The 19592-nt window shown below is 44.5% G+C and overlaps 1 protein-coding gene across 2 annotated transcripts in view; it reads left to right on the forward strand.

Moving 5' to 3' along the window:
• cdh13 (cadherin 13, H-cadherin (heart)) overlaps positions 1 to 6152 on the forward strand; it is a 267459-nt gene extending 261307 nt beyond the window's left edge. For both annotated transcript variants that reach the window (XM_035525754.1, XM_035525755.1), the window contains one exon: positions 5120 to 6152. In XM_035525754.1, coding sequence (XP_035381647.1) covers positions 5120 to 5127 — 8 coding nt within the window. In that variant the 3' untranslated portion in view covers positions 5128 to 6152. The remainder of the gene's footprint in view (positions 1 to 5119) is intronic.
• The last annotated feature ends 13440 nt before the right edge of the window (positions 6153 to 19592 follow it).

Raw genomic sequence — 19592 nt, forward strand, 5'->3', positions numbered from 1 at the left:
CACACACACACACACATAAACACACACATACACATACACCCACACACGCACACACACACACACATACACCCACACACACACACATACACATACACCCACCCACACACACACACACGCGCACGCACGCACATACACACACACACACACACACATGCATACACACGCACACACACACACATAAACACACACATACACATACACCCACACACGCACACACACACACATAAACACACGCACACACGCATACACACATACACATACACCCACACACACACACATACACCCACCCACACACACACACACGCGCACGCACGCACATACACACACACACACACACACACACACACACATGCATACACACGCACACACACACACATAAACACACGCACGCACACACATACACATATACTCACATACACCCACACAGGCATACACACATACACATACACCCACACACACACACACACATACACACATACACATACACCCACACACACACACACACACGCGCGCACGCACATACACACACACACACACACATACATACACACACACACGCACACACACACATATACACACACACACACACACACACATATGCACATACACGCATACATACACACACACCCACACACACATACACAAATACACACATGCACACGCACGCACATACATACACATAAACACGCACACACACATCCACACACACAAATACACACGTATACATGCCCACACACATACACATATACACACAAACACACACGTCTTGCTGTCATGTGAACATTGGGAACATTGGGAAGTAACATTGGGAGCTCCAGTGCCTCCCTGGTGTCTCAGTAACACTGCAGTGTGAACATGCATCTGCTGTTCTGGGTTCTGGATCGGTTCTGGGCTCATCTGATGGAGGGGCTCGTTATGACTGGTTGGGTTTCACACAGTAGAATTGAGCAGTTCCGTACATCACTTCTCTGAGCGGGTTTGCCACAGGTTAGAGGCTGGGGTTCATCCATTTACCACCGAGTAGTAAACGTTACTGAACAGAAGAAGGTCGCATTCTGGACCACACGCACGACGTCGGGAGCACACCTGTCTTGCACTGATCTCCAGACCTTCACTCTCAGGATGACCAGTCGTGGCTTCTCTGGATTGCTTCTGAAAACAGCTTTCACACTTGACCAAATGTATCAAAGTTGCAGAGCAAGTGGTGCTGGTCTGGAATAGAGTGTGAAAGCACTGGTGTTGCACTCCCAGCTCAAGGGTAGAGAGCAGATCCGTTTAACGGGAATCAACCAGGGTAGTGTGTTAAACACACAACACACCACCACGGTCAGCGTTGTCTCTGTGGTAACTCAGCAACAAGCAGGGTTTGTGGTGTTTGTCTTCTAATGTAGCCCAATAAACCCACACACTGTGTTCTGTGTGTGTGTGTGGGGGGGGGGTGTATGTGGTTGTGTCTGTGTGTGTGGGTATGTGATTATGTGTGGTGTGAATTTGGGTATAAGCCCATGTATTTGAGTGGTCTCAGTTTTCAGTAAATCTACTGTAGACAACCGTCCCGATCCTGACCAGAGATTCACCTCCATCCGTCTCCATCAGGAGCCATTTCACTCTAAATCGAGTGTGTGTGTGTGTGTGTGTGTGTGTGTGTGTGTGTGTGTGTGTGTGTGTGTGTGTGTGTGTGTGTGTGACCACAACAGGGAGAAAATCCATAGTTTCTCTTCCCGTGCACCTCTCAGAGATAAAGCACTTCAGTGTGTGTTTGCTTTCTGTGGACACCATAAATAATGTATGAAGGTCCTGAGGGCACTACAAACACACACACACCATGTGAGGGTCCAGACGGATCTCACTGACACACACACACGCCGTGTGAGGGTCCAGACGGTTCTCACAGACACGTAAGTCCTGCCTTCAGTACCACACACACACACACACACACACACACACACACACACACACACTCCACCAGCAGCAGGACGATCCTCATTGCCAGAGAGACCACGTTAGATGGTGATCTCCTTTCCCTGATGCCGTGATCTGTGGGTACGCTGAGACTCAGGAGGCTGTTGTGGAAACTCCGCCCATCCCTGAGATCAGACAGCAGGGTGATGTGCACATTGTGCATGCAAACAGAGTTCTCGCACAGGCAGACAGACGCTTGCACCGCCCATCACAGGACACCAGAACACACGCTACAGATGCTGAATATGGAATTCACACAAAGTTGGGATGGCCACAGTGACCCCTTTTGGTCACTATTAGAACTGCGCCCCAAAGACAGGCCTTCAGGGTCCATTATCTTGCAATAGCAGAGTGGATTCCCTGTACGGGCTAATATAGCACTGTAGATCCATGTGATGGGTAGAAAGTAAATATATAAATATAGTAAATATATAAACATATAAATAAGAGCCCATCTGTCTGTTGGAGATTACTGTTGACTTTCTGATTTTACTATTACTTGTTGTATTGGGTTACTGATGAACAAATTGATTATGTGCAATTTAGGGACCTGGATTCTTCTCTGTAGAAAATATGCATCAATATAATAATTTAAAATAACTTAAAATGCAGAAACTATTTTTGCTTCACTCTTCAGCTCTTTAACGTGCTTCATTTTTGCTTTTCTTATTATCTTTGTGTCTGTGGAGGGAAAAAAGCACCTAGCTTCCTGTTTCCTGCAGATTAAGCACACAGTGAGATGCAGTGAGACACAGTGACATGCAGTGAGATGCAGTGAGATACAGTGAGACACAGTGAAATGCAGTGAGACACAGTGAGCCACAAATGTGAAGGGCCTGAACAGTATCTTACATCCACGGTCTGATCAAAGATCCCGCGAGAGGAAGAGTAATTAGCCCACAAACAGGGAACTAAGGCTGGAGCTCCTGTCCATCGTCATGCACAGCTGACGGCTCCTCCGCGGATATTTAAATCTGTCGTCCAGCCTGCTGCTTTATGCCTGTCGTGCACTGCAGAGAACGTGAATCTCGAGTGGGGAGGGGAGAAGCCATCAGCCCCGATTTAGCAGCTTCTGTTTTTAATCCCTTTGTTCCGATGTGACATTCCTGGGGCTCCTCACTGGGTTTTCCTTTAATTTATTCCAGAATTCCACTTGGGGGAATTATAGTGTTGTGTAGGAGACAGTAATCTGAATGGACGACTCAAAAGGCTTTTGTAGTTTGGCAGAAGAATCCAGTGCGGGGCAAGTGCTATAGAGGAGGGGCGGGGCTGTGCAGGTGGGGTGGGGCTGTGCAGGTGGGGCGGGGCTGTGTCGTTAGGGAGAGCTGAGGAGCTGTGGATCAGTATGTATTCACAGCACAAAGGCAGGCACAGAGTACAGAGTCCACAGCATGAAGTGTGGTCACCTTTTAGTTAAGGCAGTGGTAGCTCAATGGTTAAGGTAATTGACTTGTAATTGGAAGGTTGTGGGTTCAAGCCCCACTACTGTTATTGTTGGCCCCCTGAGCCAGACCCCTAACCCTCAATTGCTCAAGTTGTAATCAGTCAGAATTGTAAGTTGCTTTGGATAAAAGTGTCAGCTAAATGCCATAAATGTAAATCTGTTGAAGTGCTTTTGAGTGGAGGAGGAGGCTATGGGAGTCAGTGGTGAAGGTACTGGACTAGTAAGCAGAAGGTTGCCAGTTCAAGTCTTGCAGGTAAATGTAGTTTAAATGCCATAAATGTGTGAAGTTGCTGTGCCAGAGGTCAAAGGTCATCATGTTAGCGTGATACTAAAGGGAGGATGCATCGCTGCTGTAGTTTGCTGTCTCCACACCTTCCCCACACAGGCATGTGTGGGCTTTTCACAGCTTCCTAATGCTGTTTGCCTCCTGGCAAGTGATGTTGGGGTGTGTGTGTGTAGGAGCTATTCAGATCCATCTCTTGTCTGAATAAAGTGAATTGCTTTGCTTCTGTATTTTCATGTTTGCCCTCCTGCCCTGTATGTGTAAGGACACGTAGGGTCTGGTTTAGTCTTGTTATGTTTCTAAACTGCATTTTGTAACGTAGAGCTTTTCCATCAGCTTCTAAACGTTGTTCCTTTTTTATTCCGCTTTCAGATTCACCCAAAAATACAAAAGTGAGCAGTTGAAAAAGATATAAAACAAATAAATAAATAAATGAGAGAAAAATCAATAGTTCTTCCTCTTCACTTCCTCTTCAGTATTCCCCACATCGGATCTGGCACACACGATCGGCACAGAATTTCCAAGGCCTACAGGACAATTCATTTCTGAATGTCTCACGGAATTACAGCCCGCATTTGTCAGAACTGGTCCTTAATCACGTTTGGGGAGGAAGAGCTATGGAAGAGAAAGAGAGGGAGACAACGAGAAATAATGGAGACACTGAGCAATATTGGAGAAACTGAAGCAGACCCGCACTATTGCCTGTGCATCTTCACCCAGTGTACAGTAGTCGTGTTTATTTATTTATTATTTTAAATATTAGTAATAATTGGTTTTTAACATGGAGTAATAAACAGTCTCCCTTGTGGGAAACAACTCAACAGTGGCACCAGTTTTACTGATCCAGACAGAAGTCATGTGTGGTACTTTTGAGTTACACTTCTGAAACATTACGGGTGTAAGACGTCGTTCAACATTTGGTACGTAACTCATTTGTAAGCATCACTTCTATAAAGACCGTATGAAGGAGATAATACCAGCTAACAGTGTGTTTTCACACAGCAGCTCCGCTGTGAACCAGGCAGATCGTCTTTCATGGGTGACGTGGTTCTAGATGTCTGTAAAGATTTAACATCGGAGTTTGAAAACTGAAAGTTTTCATTTGAGGGGATTTAAAGATGATTTTGAGCTGACGTGTATATGATGGCATTTGTATTTTGACAAATTCAGGGCAACTTTAAGTCACTGGATTCTGTCTTTGTCCACTCACTACATCTCTCTCTCTCTCTCCTCTCTCTCTCTCTCTCTCTCTCTCCTCTCTCTCGCTCTCTCTCTCCTCTCTCTCTCTCTCTCTCTCTCTGTCTCTCTCTCTCCCTCTCGCTCTCTCTCTCCTCTCTCTCTCTCTCTCTCTCCTCTCTCTCTCTCTCTCTCTCTCTCTCTCTCTTTCTCTCTCTCTCTCTTTTCTCTTTTCTCATCTTTCTTTCTTTTAGGCCTGTAAATTCTACTGAACTTATCTGTGGTCCTCTTGCAACACTGAAGAATATCTACAAACCCATCCCTCATCACAAGACAGGCAACAGAAGAGGACCCCTGTCCCATTTTTACCCCCTCACTCACCCCCCTCACCCCCATTTCTGCCTCTGTTCTCTTTTTCTGCTCTTTCCCATACTGGCCTGCACCTTCATCACCCCCCTCCCCCATACCTCTGGACTGTCATGGACGTCACCACCTGCTGAATGAACTCTCCTTGGATAAGGGATTCCTGGATGTGGGGGGCAGTTAGACTTTCTGATGTGTTTTCTTTGTCTGCCTGTTCACTAATGTAAGGCTGTTAGAGAGGGTGTAGGCTGACTGGTGTAGGCTGTTAGAGAGGGTGTAGGCTGACTGGTGTAGGCTGCAGAGACTGTGTTTTCTTAGGGCAAGGTGGTCGCCAAAAGCCTTCAATGTTTAAAGTCAAATCTCTGGAGTCTTTATTTTTTGTTCTGGTTTTTAATGCATTAGTTGTTATGGAGTGGAATATTATCTTTATAGTAACGGTGTTAAATGGTGGGGAAGGTACACTATATATATTTGATTTTTTTACCATTGTACAAATTTATTAACTTATGTCATTTGACTGCAGACTCTTCAACTACCCCTCATGAATAAAAAAATGAAACTTGTATCTTTTTTGCGAATTTAGACAGTTTCTAATGCTATCCATGTATGTCTTTTTCATGTACTAGCTCCAGTTTTGTTTAGTTTTTCCTGAGAATGTGTGGTTGTATCTGGATTCATAAACTGATTAGCAGACAGGCAGTCTGTCTGGTCTGGTCTATAATGGGCCAACACTAGTCCCCTCTCCCCTGGAAGGTCGTTGGTCCAGTGGTTGGTTTTTTTTGCGCTTGTGAGAAGAGGATTAAAAAAAAGAAAAAAATGTTTGTGTGGACGATCCTGTAAATCCTGCTAAAGCAAAACAATGACGTTCTGAACCAGTTATGTCTGTCTTTTGCACTAATTTAATAAAACCGTTACTGTACTTCCCACCACTTCAACCGTCTTTATGTTGTAAAACCCAGACTCCATACACAACAGCCTCCTTTGCACACAAACAGCGTGACGTGTTCCTCCCACTGAAAACCCCGGAAAGCAAATGGATCCTGACGTTGAAGTAAAAGATTGGAAGTACAGTGCCCTCCCAGCGAGAGTGTCACACAGCTCAGCTCTGCACACATACTCGGGCTCTCCAGTGAGTGTGGACTCCAACAGCAGGCGACTCACAAAGACCACCGTGTGGAGACCTCAGACAGAACGCAGTTAAAGACATTTAAAATACGTTTGGGCAGGTTATGACTTGTAAAAGATTTTTGTTGTATTGAAAGTTGCTAAGTCACAAGTCTTACTCTCGTGGGTATGCAGTGAATATTTTGTGCTTCATGTGATACCAGTAGAGTCACTGATGTCTCAGGGTTTGTGTTCAGAGCTGCCAGTCTGGGAACATGTTGGGAAAGTGAGTGTTCATGTTTGTGGAGTAATGTGTACATCACTGAACCTCTCAGCTGCACTATGCGACGCTTCCCCATGTTAAACCGCGCAGCTACGTTGGAAACCAGTTCACCTTTGCACAAAGGGCCTTAAAGAGCGACAAACAGTGTCAAATAGTTTCGTTTTCTAAACGTTTATAAAGCACCTTGTTCTTTCTTTTGCTGTCAGGTGTTTACCTACTTGCCACATGAGCACACCCTAACCCACAACACCACCCACACCACCACTTACTGCACCACCCACAGCACCATCCACACCACCACACCCTAACCCACTCCACCACCACCCACAACACCACCTCAACATAACACACGGTATCACCCACACCACCACCCACAACACTACCTACAACACCACCCACATCACCACCATTCCCTAACCCACAACACCGCCCATAGCACCACCACACTCAAGCAAAAGGAAGAAATCTGTGAATAAGAACTATTTGAGAACAGAAAAAGTCTAATAATCAGGAGAGCCCTAGAACAGGAAGCGTCCTAGAACAGGAAGCGTCCTAGAACAGGAAGCATCCTAGAACAGGAAGCATCCTAGAACAGGAAGCGTCCTAGAACAGGAAGCATCCTAGAACAGGAAGCGTCCTAGAACAGGAAGCATCCTAGAACAATGAGCTATTGTCTCCACAAATGTGTCATCTTTCATTGCCTCCTCCTTTCCTCTTCAATTCCAACTCACTTTTTCCACCTCAGTTCTTAATCACACTATGGACATGGTAAACAGGGGCTTGGCATTTGGCTTCCTGTCTACAGTCTCCAGCTTGTCATGGAAACGACGCTTGTGAGAGCACAAGAGCTAGTTTATGACCAGCAGGCTGTGAATCAATAACTGATCCCAGTGTGGCATTAGGGGGAGAGTAATGAAACGTAATTGGAGCATGAGCTTGGGCCCCATCAGCACTTGCAGCAGACGAGACGCATTTATGAAACATTCATGCTCCGATCTGCTCTGGGAGACAATGAAAAAAGTAAAACTTCCTAGATTCATATCTGCTTGATGCGCAGAATTTCCAAGGTTAACCTCAAGCATGAGAAACTTCTGAGATTCCCCTCTGGTCAGTGTGTGGGACTTTGGTCCTACTCAGAAGTGTTCGTGATGTGTTTTGCATGTCTTGTGAAGTCCTGGGATTTCTAATTAGGTCATCTCACCTGAGTCCCAGATAAAAAGATCAGTGGGAAACAACACCTGCACTTCAAGGTTCCTGAATACCTCAGCTGTTATCTGATATCGGTGTAAATGTACACTGACAAAAAAAAACACAATTCCTTGAATGTTTTTTTTCCTCCATAGTCACCAATACACGGCCTGTATCAGCATACTAAGAGTTCTGATCATTATCTTGTGAGTTTCCTCTTGCCTTGATGTCAGCCTCACACTGCTCTCATACACTTTCTAATGACCAGAAGGAACAGCCTCTCATGCATTCTGCTCTGTCCCACATTCTCTTTTCATGCCTGACCACACGCGGTTGTAGGGGTAGTCCCTCTCCTTTCTCAACACGGATCCACACTCATTACTCCTCACTAAATCCCTGCTCAGCTCTTACACACTAGAGCATGCCCAGATCACCGTGCCAGGGTCACTGAGCATGGGTGTTTTGGCCCTGCTGTAGGTGTGTTGTTTTCACATCTTTGTTTAGAGTATGCTATGCCCAGCACATATCTACACGTATTCTGTGATGCTTTATGGAGCCCCTTTCGTGTGTCTGAGACTAGACACTTTATCAGTGATGGACATGATATTAATGACATAGTCAGAAGCCAGTGAGGAAAAATGTTTATGAGGAAATATGTTTAGAAATTATGTTCAGCATGGACTGGTTCGTCTCCGGGTTCAGAAATACTGGCACGTCTGATTTCCATGTGCACCATTCTGCTTCTAATAAAGTTTGTAATTCAACATCAGAGTAGTGGAGTTAATTCCATGAACATATTCACCAGACACGTTATTAAGAGCAGCTGTGCTCAGTCATGTGATCATCTAATCAGCCAATCGTGTTACAAGAGCATAATGAGCAAAATTGTGCTTTAGAAAGTGGAAAAACTGAGCTCAGTGAGTTTGAACATGGTGGGGGTGTTGGCTCCAGATGTTCTAATTAGAATATTTCAGTCCATAGAGTTTACACAGAATGGTGCGAAAAGGGCGATAAAAAGGTTTTTTTAAAAACTCATCCAGAGTGGCATTTCTGTTGGTGCACACGTTATGTTGAGAGAAGTCTGGGAGTGAGTGTTCAGAAGTCTGGGAGTGTTCAGAAGTCTGGGAACGTTCCGAAGTCTGAGAGTGTTCAGAAGTCTGGGAACGTTCCGAAGTCAGAGAGTGTTCAGAAGTCTGAGGGTGTTCTTAAGTCTGAGAGTTGTCCAAGCTATCAGCACAGCTATGGTACTTCAAATAACCACTTTACACTTTATAACTTTATGACCAGGGTGAGCACTAACACATCTCAATCTTAGGTTCCTCTCCTGTTATCTGAGATTAATGCACACAAGCTCACCAAGACAGAGCACTGAAACACTGGAGACATGTTGTCTAGTCTGGTGAGTCTTGGTTTCTGTTTTAGGGTTGGAATTTAGCATAAATAACATGAATCACTGGTAGGTGTACCAGTCTGGTCAGGTGTGAGGTGAGGTCATAGGTATACCAGTCTGGCCAGGTGTCTGGTGAGGTCATAGGTATACCAGTCTGGCCAGGTGTCTGGTGAGGTCATAGGTGTATCAGTCTGGCCAGGTGTCTGGTGAGGTCATAGGTATACCAGTCTGGCTAGGTGTCTGGTGAGGTCATAGGTGTATCAGTCTGGCCAGGTGTCTGGTGAGGTCATAGGTGTACCAGTCTGGTCAGGTGTGAGGTGAGGTCATAGGTATACTAGTCTGGCCAGGTGTCTGGTGAGGTCATAGGTGTACCAGTCTGGCCAGGTGTCTGGTGAGGTCATAGGTGTATCAGTCTGGCCAGGTGTCTGGTGAGGTCATAGGTGTACCAGTCTGGCCAGGTGTCTGGTGAGGTCATAGGTGTATCAGTCTGACCAGGTGTCTGGTGAGGTCATAGGTGTACCAGTCTGGTCAGGTGTGAGGTGAGGTCATAGGTATACCAGTCTGGCCAGGTGTCTGGTGAGGTCATAGGTGTACCAGTCTGGCCAGGTGTCTGGTGAGGTCATAGGTGTACCAGTCTGGCCAGGTGTCTGGTGAGGTCATAGGTGTACCAGTCTGGCCAGGTGTCTGGTGAGGCCATAGGTGTACCAGTCTGGCCAGGTGTCTGGTGAGGTCATAGGTGTACCAGTCTGGCCAGGTGTCTGGTGAGGTCATAGGTATACCAGTCTGGCCAGGTGTGGTGTTGTGAGGTTGAAGCCGCAGGTTTGGTATTAATGGTTTTTGAAGAGAATCTGTTAATAATTGAGGAACTTAAAATTCAGTTGTCACCTTCCTGTACTGTTTGGAACCTGCTGAGAGGTGCTTCCTAACACCATCTCACTTTTCCTAACACCACCTCACTTTTCCTAACACCACCTCACGTTTCCTAACACCACCTCTCTTTCATCTCTTGTTTTTCTCTATTTTTTTCAGGATGTGTTTTGTAGTGGGCATGAGTGACTGCTGTGTTGTGCTTGGAGGTGCTATACATTATCCCTGCATTTACTTTATAGCAACATAGTCATTTGTGTGGTGCTAAAATTATTCTCTGTTTATGTCTCTGTAAAACATAGCACTTTATTATATCATTATTTTACTGTTGTGACAGTAACAGTATGTACTGTTCAGTAATGTATTAATAAATTCACTTGTACAACTGCATAAGTTTAGTGCTATTAGTGAAATTAGTGAAATTTTAACCAATACAGCGAGTTTCCTTCAATCGTGTACAAGGTGCAGCCTTGACACGCACCCACCAGCTTCTTAAAAAATAATTCAGCTAGAACTCACTACCTCTCTATCCTTAAATAACTGTCTAAACAAATTTCAATCAGGATTTTGGCCTCCTCCTAGTACTGAGACGGCTCTAATTAATGTAATTAATGACATTTGTTTAACGACTCTGGGAATGTGCAGGGCCAGCTGTTAGTCTCTGCATAACTAAACCGTATCCCATAAAACAACGTAAAATGAATGTCGATATTTTTGCTATAAACACAAGTTCTCTATGGACAGGTTTGAATTGCCTCTTTGGTCATCCTCGGACCACATAAAGTATTTATCTACAGCTCATGTAGCGTTTGGTCTCTTACGTTGTGCCTCATGTACAAATCTTTTCAAACTCCAGCTAATCAATGTTTATTTGCAGACAACAGGATTAATTTGATCTGGTTAACAGCATAACCTGCATTACAACAGACGCACACCACTGTAGTCGATGCGGCAGGGCAAATCAGACCCGTGTGGAGTAGCTGTCTAGGGTAGTTCTCTACAGTAAGCTCTCTGTTGTTTGGACCAATTTCACGTAGCTGTCTGGGGTGGCCGTCTGATGTTTGGGGCAGTCTGGGGTAGCCGTCTGGTGTCTGGGATAGCCATCTGGGGTAGCTGTCTGGTGTTTGGGACAGTCTGGGGTAGCCTGGGGTAGCCATCTGGGGTCGCCGTCTGGTGTTTGGAACAGTGGTCTAGTTCTCCATATTTTTCTCTACCCTGCCCGAAACAGTAACTATCCATTAATGTTGTCCTGTTTTACTCTTCAGCTTCTTGTTGATGTGCAATCATCATCATCATCCTCGTGTGGAGTTCTGCTGTAGCGCTGAGCTCTTGTTCACTGTTTGAGATGAGGACGACGCTGCTGTGTAGTGGGACTGTGCTGATCTCATGTAAGCAGATGCAGCTTCTTTGAGTCTGTGAGTGTTGGCAGGCTGAACGACAGTGCTGTTACCTTCCTTTGCCTGTAGTGGCAGCGGCTTGGCTGTAGAACGGTTACAGTGTCCTGTGTTGTATTCTGCCGTGTAGTTGTCAAGTCCAGAGACACTTGTTTTCCTTAGCATAGTAAGATGCATAAAACACTACTGTGACAGACCACAGATACTCACACAGAAAACGTGGCGTTCCTCTTAGCAGAGATGTCTTGCATTAGCATGCGTTCGATGACACTTCACCACTTTGGCTTCTACTTAACAACCTGTCTTTGGCACCCCACTACGCTCCTGGTGGGGAATGAAGTTCTGTTCATGAGCTCAGTAACTCCGCACAGAAAATCATATCAGCGGTTGTTTGGAATACCTGCGCCATTTGCAGTCTGTAAGCTGACGTGCAGTCTTATCAGCAGAGTGCCTCACTGTTCTCTCATCTCCAGCACGAGGTGTCCTGTGCCAAGTATGATTCTATCTGTAAAGAACTCCATAAAGGCCTGATTCCTTTTAAGCTGTGGTTATTCAGATCGGGTTGTGTTGTGTAGCAGGTCTGCATCACACACCTTCACACGCACACACACGCACACACCTTCATGGGCTTGCGCCCATGTACACACCTTCATATACACACACACATGCAAAACGTCATGCACGCACGCCTTTTAAGCTGTGGTTATTCAGATCGGGTTGTGTTGTGTAGCAGGTCTGCATCACCATCTTTTGGGTTTTTTATGGGGTTTTTTAAAGCAATGTTTTTCCTTCAATATTGTCTGTGTCAAATGACTAGATGTTGAGATGTAGGGATGTTTGTAAGTATGTGTGGGTCTCTGTGCGTGTGTGATTGTATGCGTGTGCGTGTGCATGTGCGTGTGTGCATGTGTGTATGTATGTGTATGTGTATGTGTGTGTGCATACACGTGTGTGTGTCTCGCTCTCTCTCGCTCTCTCTCTCTAGTTAGTTAGGCCCTAGTAAATCTCTATTACATGTAGGTGGTTATATTTACATTTACATTTACGGCATTTAGCAGACGCTCTTATCCAGAGCGACTTACAAAAGTGCTTTGTCGTTTACTCATAGAATATATCTAAGTACAGTATAGTAGGTTAGAATTGAACATACCAATGAACTAGAATACTGTAGAAATACAGGGATCAGTGCTGATGACTAGAAGTGCACAATACATGAGGTCTATCTTAGACAATGATAAGTGCTATAAACAATAAGTGCTAGTTTGTTAAAAAGAATAAATAATGCCTTACAATAAGTTATATATGGAGTACACAAGTACAGAGGGGCTGCATGTGTCTCCCCCATCCAGTAGAAGGTCATCTCTGTTTCCTCACACCTGCTCCTTCCACCAGAGGCCTGGGAGATGCAGGGGCTGTGCAGGATTTTCACTGCTTCTAGAACAGTCTGCGTGGTTTGTCACTACTTGCTTACTGTACCACCGAATGGCATGAGCAGGGCTGGAGTCATAAATGAGCTGGTGAGTGTGTTTTGGTCAGGAGCTTTAAGCAGGTCTGGGTGAAGCTCCAACACACTGCTGGACAGGTATGTAGCGAATCTCAGGAACCAGGAAACGAGAAAACAAAAGAATGGCTCTCTCACCATAGTAACCTTGATGCTAGAGGGGTGAAACTGGGACAGCTATTCACCAAACATCATCAAAGTCTCCCCTCACAGCTGCAAATATACTGTACATAAATGGCCCAAGAGAAATGTGAAAGGTCACTTAAGGTCTTAACTGATTTTCAGTTTTTCTGAAACCTTGTGTAGTTTTTTCTCTCTAATTACATACCCACACATATAGTGTGTGTATATATATATTTTTTTCTTCTATTTTTATGTTACATTTTATGTTTATATAACTTGTGTGTGTGTGTGTGTGTGTGTGTGTGTGTGTGTGTGTGTGTGTGTGTGTGTGTGTCAGAGAGAGAGAGAGATGGAATTAGATATGACAAGTGAAAGTTCTCTCTCTCAGAATGGGCAGCAGAGCCGTCAGAGAGCTAATTGTTTTTGCCTAGCTCTAGAAAATGTGTGTGTGTGTGTGGAGGGGGGGGGTTAAGGGCCCACCATCTGAAATTCCAAAGTTTCCCCCTGTACAGTGGCAGACAACTGATCCCTGAGCACAGTCTCCAGGGAGACAATTGGAGAGAGAGAGAGACAGACTCTGACTTCACGCCCTCAGTTAGCATATTGTCATAGGGTGCAGAATTCTATTCTCACTGCAGAAGGTGTTAGCAGTGCCTTTGATTCTCATGCAACACCAGCCTAAAAAAAACAGCGCAGGAGTGAGATCACAGCGTCCTAGAGGTCGCGGCTCACAGGCTCAGAGCTCTGCTGCTCTTCCTCTGCCTTCATCGCAGCCCAAACAAGTGTAGACACAGTAGACCAGCCCGCAACGCAGGGCCTGACGCTGCAGCTAATGACAGAGAAGAGGAGAGAGGTGGTGTCTCCTGCCTCTGCAGAGCGGAGGACTCCGTGCTCCAGTAATGTGCACTTGTGAATTATTGATGGCAGGTGGGTCTCATGGCCCGTCTCATTATCGACCTGCTCTGGAAAACACAGCCAGCCAATCAGGAAACCCACAGGGTGGCATCTGGCACAGCACCACAACGAGCACCAGCACACACCTTCACACGCACACACGCGCGCACCTTCATGGGCTCGCGCCCATGTACACACCTTCATATACACACACACATGCAAAACTTCATGCACGCACACAAACATGTACATTGTAATGAATGTATATGAATTTAGGGCACACTCACACACACACACACTATAGTGCAGTAATAATTAAACCAACTCACAGTAAATGAGGGGCCAATCTGAACTTAAACACGTCCAGGTGACTTTTCGACTCTAGTGATGCGTAAGTGTAATAGATCCACGAGCACCTGCAGAACTGCACACATGCACAAAGACAAAAGTTAGACCTGCATTTCTGGTGTCTTCAGCCTTCATGAGTGACCTGCTGGGGCGGAGTTTGGGGACACAAGAAGATGAGCGTGCATGCTGATTAGACGCTTTCTCTTTCCGTTCCCCCACTGGTATGTGTGGGCCAATCACACTGCTGGCTGTCTCAGAAACACACCCTCTCAATTAATGGCAGCATTAACAAGCCTTTAGCTGTTTGATCTTTAAATAGAAAAATCTCACTATTGATCTTTCTCCTTTCCTGACTCCTTTGCTCTTTTCTCTCTCTCTCTCTCTCTCTCTCTCTCTCTCTCTCTCTCTCTCTCTCTCTCTCTCTCTCTCTCTCTCGCTCTCTCTCTCTCTCTCTCTCTCTCTCTCTCACATCTGGCTTGCTTGGCAGGTTGACTGCATCATTCAGTCAGTGCTTTGATCATATCTTCTCTAATTGTACTCTTGGTTCTACATGTGAACTTTAAGCATCCAAATTATGTTTTAAAATTCTCCAGAATGTGTCTTTTGCCCATTAGAGCACCTTTAGGTTCTAGAACGTAGATTTTACTCTGCATTGTAGAGCTGCCTTGACTTTCCCTAGATTGGTTTCCTGGGCATAAATTATTCCTGGGTTATAAATTAACTAAAATAAAATAAATTGCAATGCCAATGGTGAATCACCTTTGGAAATTAGGTAGTATAGTGTAGGTTTATGCTGAGTCTGGGTCTGAGAAACCAAATGTGTAGTTCTCAGAGAAATAAACTTCTCAAACAAGGGTCACATGTATAAAGGTTTTATAACATACAGCAGGCATCTACCACACTACTGTAATGGTATTTATGTGACACTTTTATCCAAAGCAACTTACAATTCTGACTGAGTCCAATGTTGGGTTAAGGGTCTTGCTCAGAGGCCCAACAGTGGCAACGTGGCAATGGTGGGGCTTGAACTGGCAACCTTCTGATTACAAGTCAAGTACCTATAGACTAGTCACATGCCCATATAAGGCCTATAGTCACTACAGACTAATCACATGCCCATATAAGGCCTATAGTCACTACAGACCCAATCACATGCTCATATAAGGAAAACATGGAATTCTTCCATTCACTCATTTGGATTCCTCCTTCATGATTGGTCAGTTTCTGGAAGGGAGGTGTCCTTGGTGCTGCCATGTTTGTTCATAAGATACATTACATTAACTATCCTAATTCCATGATGAACATAAAATAATCAGATTGTATGTTTGATAGAAAGCTAAACTGACACAGTTCTGGCATATAAATAAAAGATTTTTAATATCTGGTTTTAAATTAAACTTTGTATTTTACCCCCGAGGTGTTAATGGTTAAAGCCTGTCTGATAACGGCACTGCTGGTGCTGATATTTATCATTCAATCACCTGAGGGGAGCCAGCATACAGCAAGGCTGAGGAGCCTGTTAATGAGATGTGTTTAATGTGTCTGATACATCTGATGCTATGTGTCTGATGTATCTGATGCTATGTGTCTGATGTATCTGATGCTATGTGTCTGATGCTGTGTGTCTGATGTGTCTGTGTCTGGTGCTATGTGTCTGATCTCATGTGTTTGGTGTGTCTGATGCATGGAAGATGTGTCTGATGTCATGTGTCTGATGTCATGTGTCTGATTTGTCTGATGTCATGTGTTTGATGTGTCTGATTTGTCTGGTGTCCTGTACCTGATGTGCATGGCTGATGTGTCTGATTTGTCTGGTGTCATGTATCTGATGTGCATGGCTGATGTGTCTTATGTCATGTGTCTGATGTGCATGGCTGATGTGTCTGATGTCATTTACCTGGTGTGTCTGATGTCATGTGTCTGATGTGTCTAGTGCATGGCTGATGTGTCTGATGTCATGTGTCTGATGTGTCTGATGTTATGGCTGCTAGCATAATGCTTGGTTAGTTAGAACATACACATAGGCTTGTTTCTCATTCTGCCACTCTTCATCCTCTCCCTCCCTCCCTCCCTCCATTCATCTCTCCTTCCCCCCTCTCTCCTTCTCTCCCTCCCAGCGTGCCTTTACATGGTTGCCCAGGCAAACAGAGATGAGTAGATTAGCATTTTTCATTCACTCATTGAGAGTGGAGTAGAGTGGGCAGATCCTGCAGTGTATTGTCCGTAAGCTCCAGCTCGGCCCTGGAGAGCAGCTGACACTCCTGGCTCGTATGACTGCTGTTTTGTGTGGATACAATTATTTCTGGAAGGCACTTTTTCCCCCATGCCTGAGCCATCATTAAGCCTGATGAAAGTTGTTCATCTGTTTCTATTTCCGGCTGTGCACTGGAGAACTTTTTCATAGCTTGACCTTAAATGAAACTGGCATTTGTGAGGCGAATCTCCACTCATTGGCTTATTACTTGCATGCATTCGGTCTACATCTGCCTCTGCCAGCACTCGGTTTGAAACAAATCACATAAAGACAACATAAAGTTAATCTGCAAGTTACAGTACTGTTTGATCTAGTTCCATGTCTGGTGCATCTATGAACTGAACACTAAATCCATAGTTGGACATTGGCATTAAATCATACATACATCTTTGACTTATAATATGCAGGAACTGATTAATCTGTGTAATTATCGTGACCTGCTGAGGACCGTTCCATGGACCATGTGACCATGTGATCTGTGGTCTGTCTCCCATTGTCCCCACTGAAATGGAAACATGAGTTTTCCACAAACCCAATTTGCTTTTAAAAATCCAGGCAGCCAAGGGTGTTTGGCATTAGCAGTACATCTTGGGGGCTAAAAAGAAGAGGTCATTAAATACATTTCCTATCTCCAGTTGTTACCTTCCACTTGACTTGATGTGCTACACTGTGGTATGGATTGTTTTTAACTAACGGGCAGTGAAAATAGTCGTCTCATTATTTTTAATGAGTATTTTAAATCGCCCCATTTCAGCTGCTCACTGTCATTTAACTGGCCAGACAGAATGTGAGATTAAAGCGTGTGTGTGTGTGTGTGTGTGTGTGTGTGTGTGTGTGTGTGTGTGTGTGTGTGTGTGTGTAACCCCAGTGTTTGTGCTTGACCCATGTTTTTGTGTTTATCATCTTTTTGGTTTCCAGCAGGTGGTTAGTTAGTGGTCCTCCCCGGTTCTTTCTTCTGTATCCTGACTCTCAGCACTTCCTAACAAATTATATTTTCCTTTGCAGTTTCCATCAAGATAGATTTTAATTAAGTTTCCTCTCCTCAGCCCCCAGTGGGAACACTAATCCGATCACGGGAGCATCCTTTCTTCATCAGTGTCTTTGTTGTGGGTCAAAGCAGCTGCTGTTCTCTCTTCAGGTTTAGATGTCCTCACGTATGCTAGTGTCTCTCCTCCTGTTCCTGCAGGGTGAGTCTCTCCATCTCCACCTGCTCTGCACACATCCACTAGAGGAGAACTGCTGCTGCAGTCTGGGTCAGCGAGGATCTAATATGGTACCCATGAACCATTAGATTCACTTACCACAGCAAAACAATATATCAATGGCTTTTAAGGGGAAATATGATATATGCAGAAGCTTTGCTCTAGGTTCCCTGTGTGCTTGGCGATTGCTTATTACTGTAAATCTGGAAGGTGTTTTTACACATTAGCACAGAAGATTGGTTTGAGATTCTCAAATCACAAGGTAATATCTTGTGCTTTACCATGAAATTCCTTTCCTTAGTGCCAGACTTTCATTCCAGTCATATATAGTTATTCTTTAGCATAATGGTCACACAGGAGCAGATGAATAACGAAGGTATCACACACACACACATACACACACACAACCACACACACACACACACACACACAACCACACACACATACACACACACACACACACACACACACACACACAGATATCACATGCCCACACAACACACACACAACCACACACAACCACACACACACACACACACACACACACACACACACACACACACACACACAACCACACACATACACACACACACACACACACACAGATATCACATGCCCACACAACACACACACACACACAACCACACACACAACCACACACACACACACACACACACACACACACAAACACACACACACACACACAACCACACACATACACACACACACACAGATATCACATGCCCACACAACACACACACACACACAACCACACACACACACACACACAGATATCACATGCCCACACAACACACACACACACACAACCACACACACACATACACACACACACACACACACACACACACACACAGATATCACATGCCCACACAACACACACACACACACACACACACATTTACATCACTGGCTGTAGTACAGGACGACATGGGTTTGAATCTTTATGGGTTTGAATCTACCTGCCTACCTCACAATGAGAGTTCAAAAGGAGTCACACTGGCTCAGATGTTGCCTGGGGACAAAAAGGTCCCAGACCTCTGGTAGAGGCCCTGAACTTGAAGGAAAAGAGAGCACCGGAGGTGAGTGGAGGGAAAAAAAAATAATAATAAAAAAAAAATATATATATATATATATAATCATTACATGTTCTATATTATTAGCACAAGGAGCAAAAGAATCACTGGTGCAATTGTGATGGTGGTTGTGTTGGTAGGTTTAGGTTAATGCTGAGGATTAGGTTTAGGTTTAGGTTAAGCCTGAGGTTTAGGTTAAGTTTAGGTTAACTGAAGTTTAGATTTAGGTTTAGATTAACTGAATTTTAGGTTAACTGAGGTTTAGGTTTAGGTTTAGGTTAACTGAGATTTAGGTTAACTGAGGTGTAGGTTAACTGAGGTTTAGGTTAACTGAGGTTTAGGTTAAATGAAGTTTAGGTGTAGGTTTAGGTTAACTGAGGTTTAGGTTTAAGTTTAGGTTCACCCTTTAACCCTGCAGTGTTCATGGACCTTTACAGCTTGAGCAGCCATTTACGAATCAGAAACAGACTTTGTAATAAACTTTGTGATGTATTTTTCTGTGTTCAAGAGAATGATGAGTCTTGGGAAATATTTCAAAAATCAGCATAACTGCTTCCAAACACCAAGCTGTTCTCTGATGAGTGTTTCCAAGTCGCTGCATGCATTAGAAGCTCCTAGGTAGCTTCACAGCAAATGTCACTTTAAATACCATCTAAATGAACACACACATTCCCTTGCTGTCACGGACAAATTGGTTCAACAGCTCGGGTTTAGCGTACAGT

Source organism: Electrophorus electricus, chromosome 4, assembly GCF_013358815.1.
Source record: "Electrophorus electricus isolate fEleEle1 chromosome 4, fEleEle1.pri, whole genome shotgun sequence".
NCBI classification, from domain to species: domain Eukaryota; kingdom Metazoa; phylum Chordata; class Actinopteri; order Gymnotiformes; family Gymnotidae; genus Electrophorus; species Electrophorus electricus.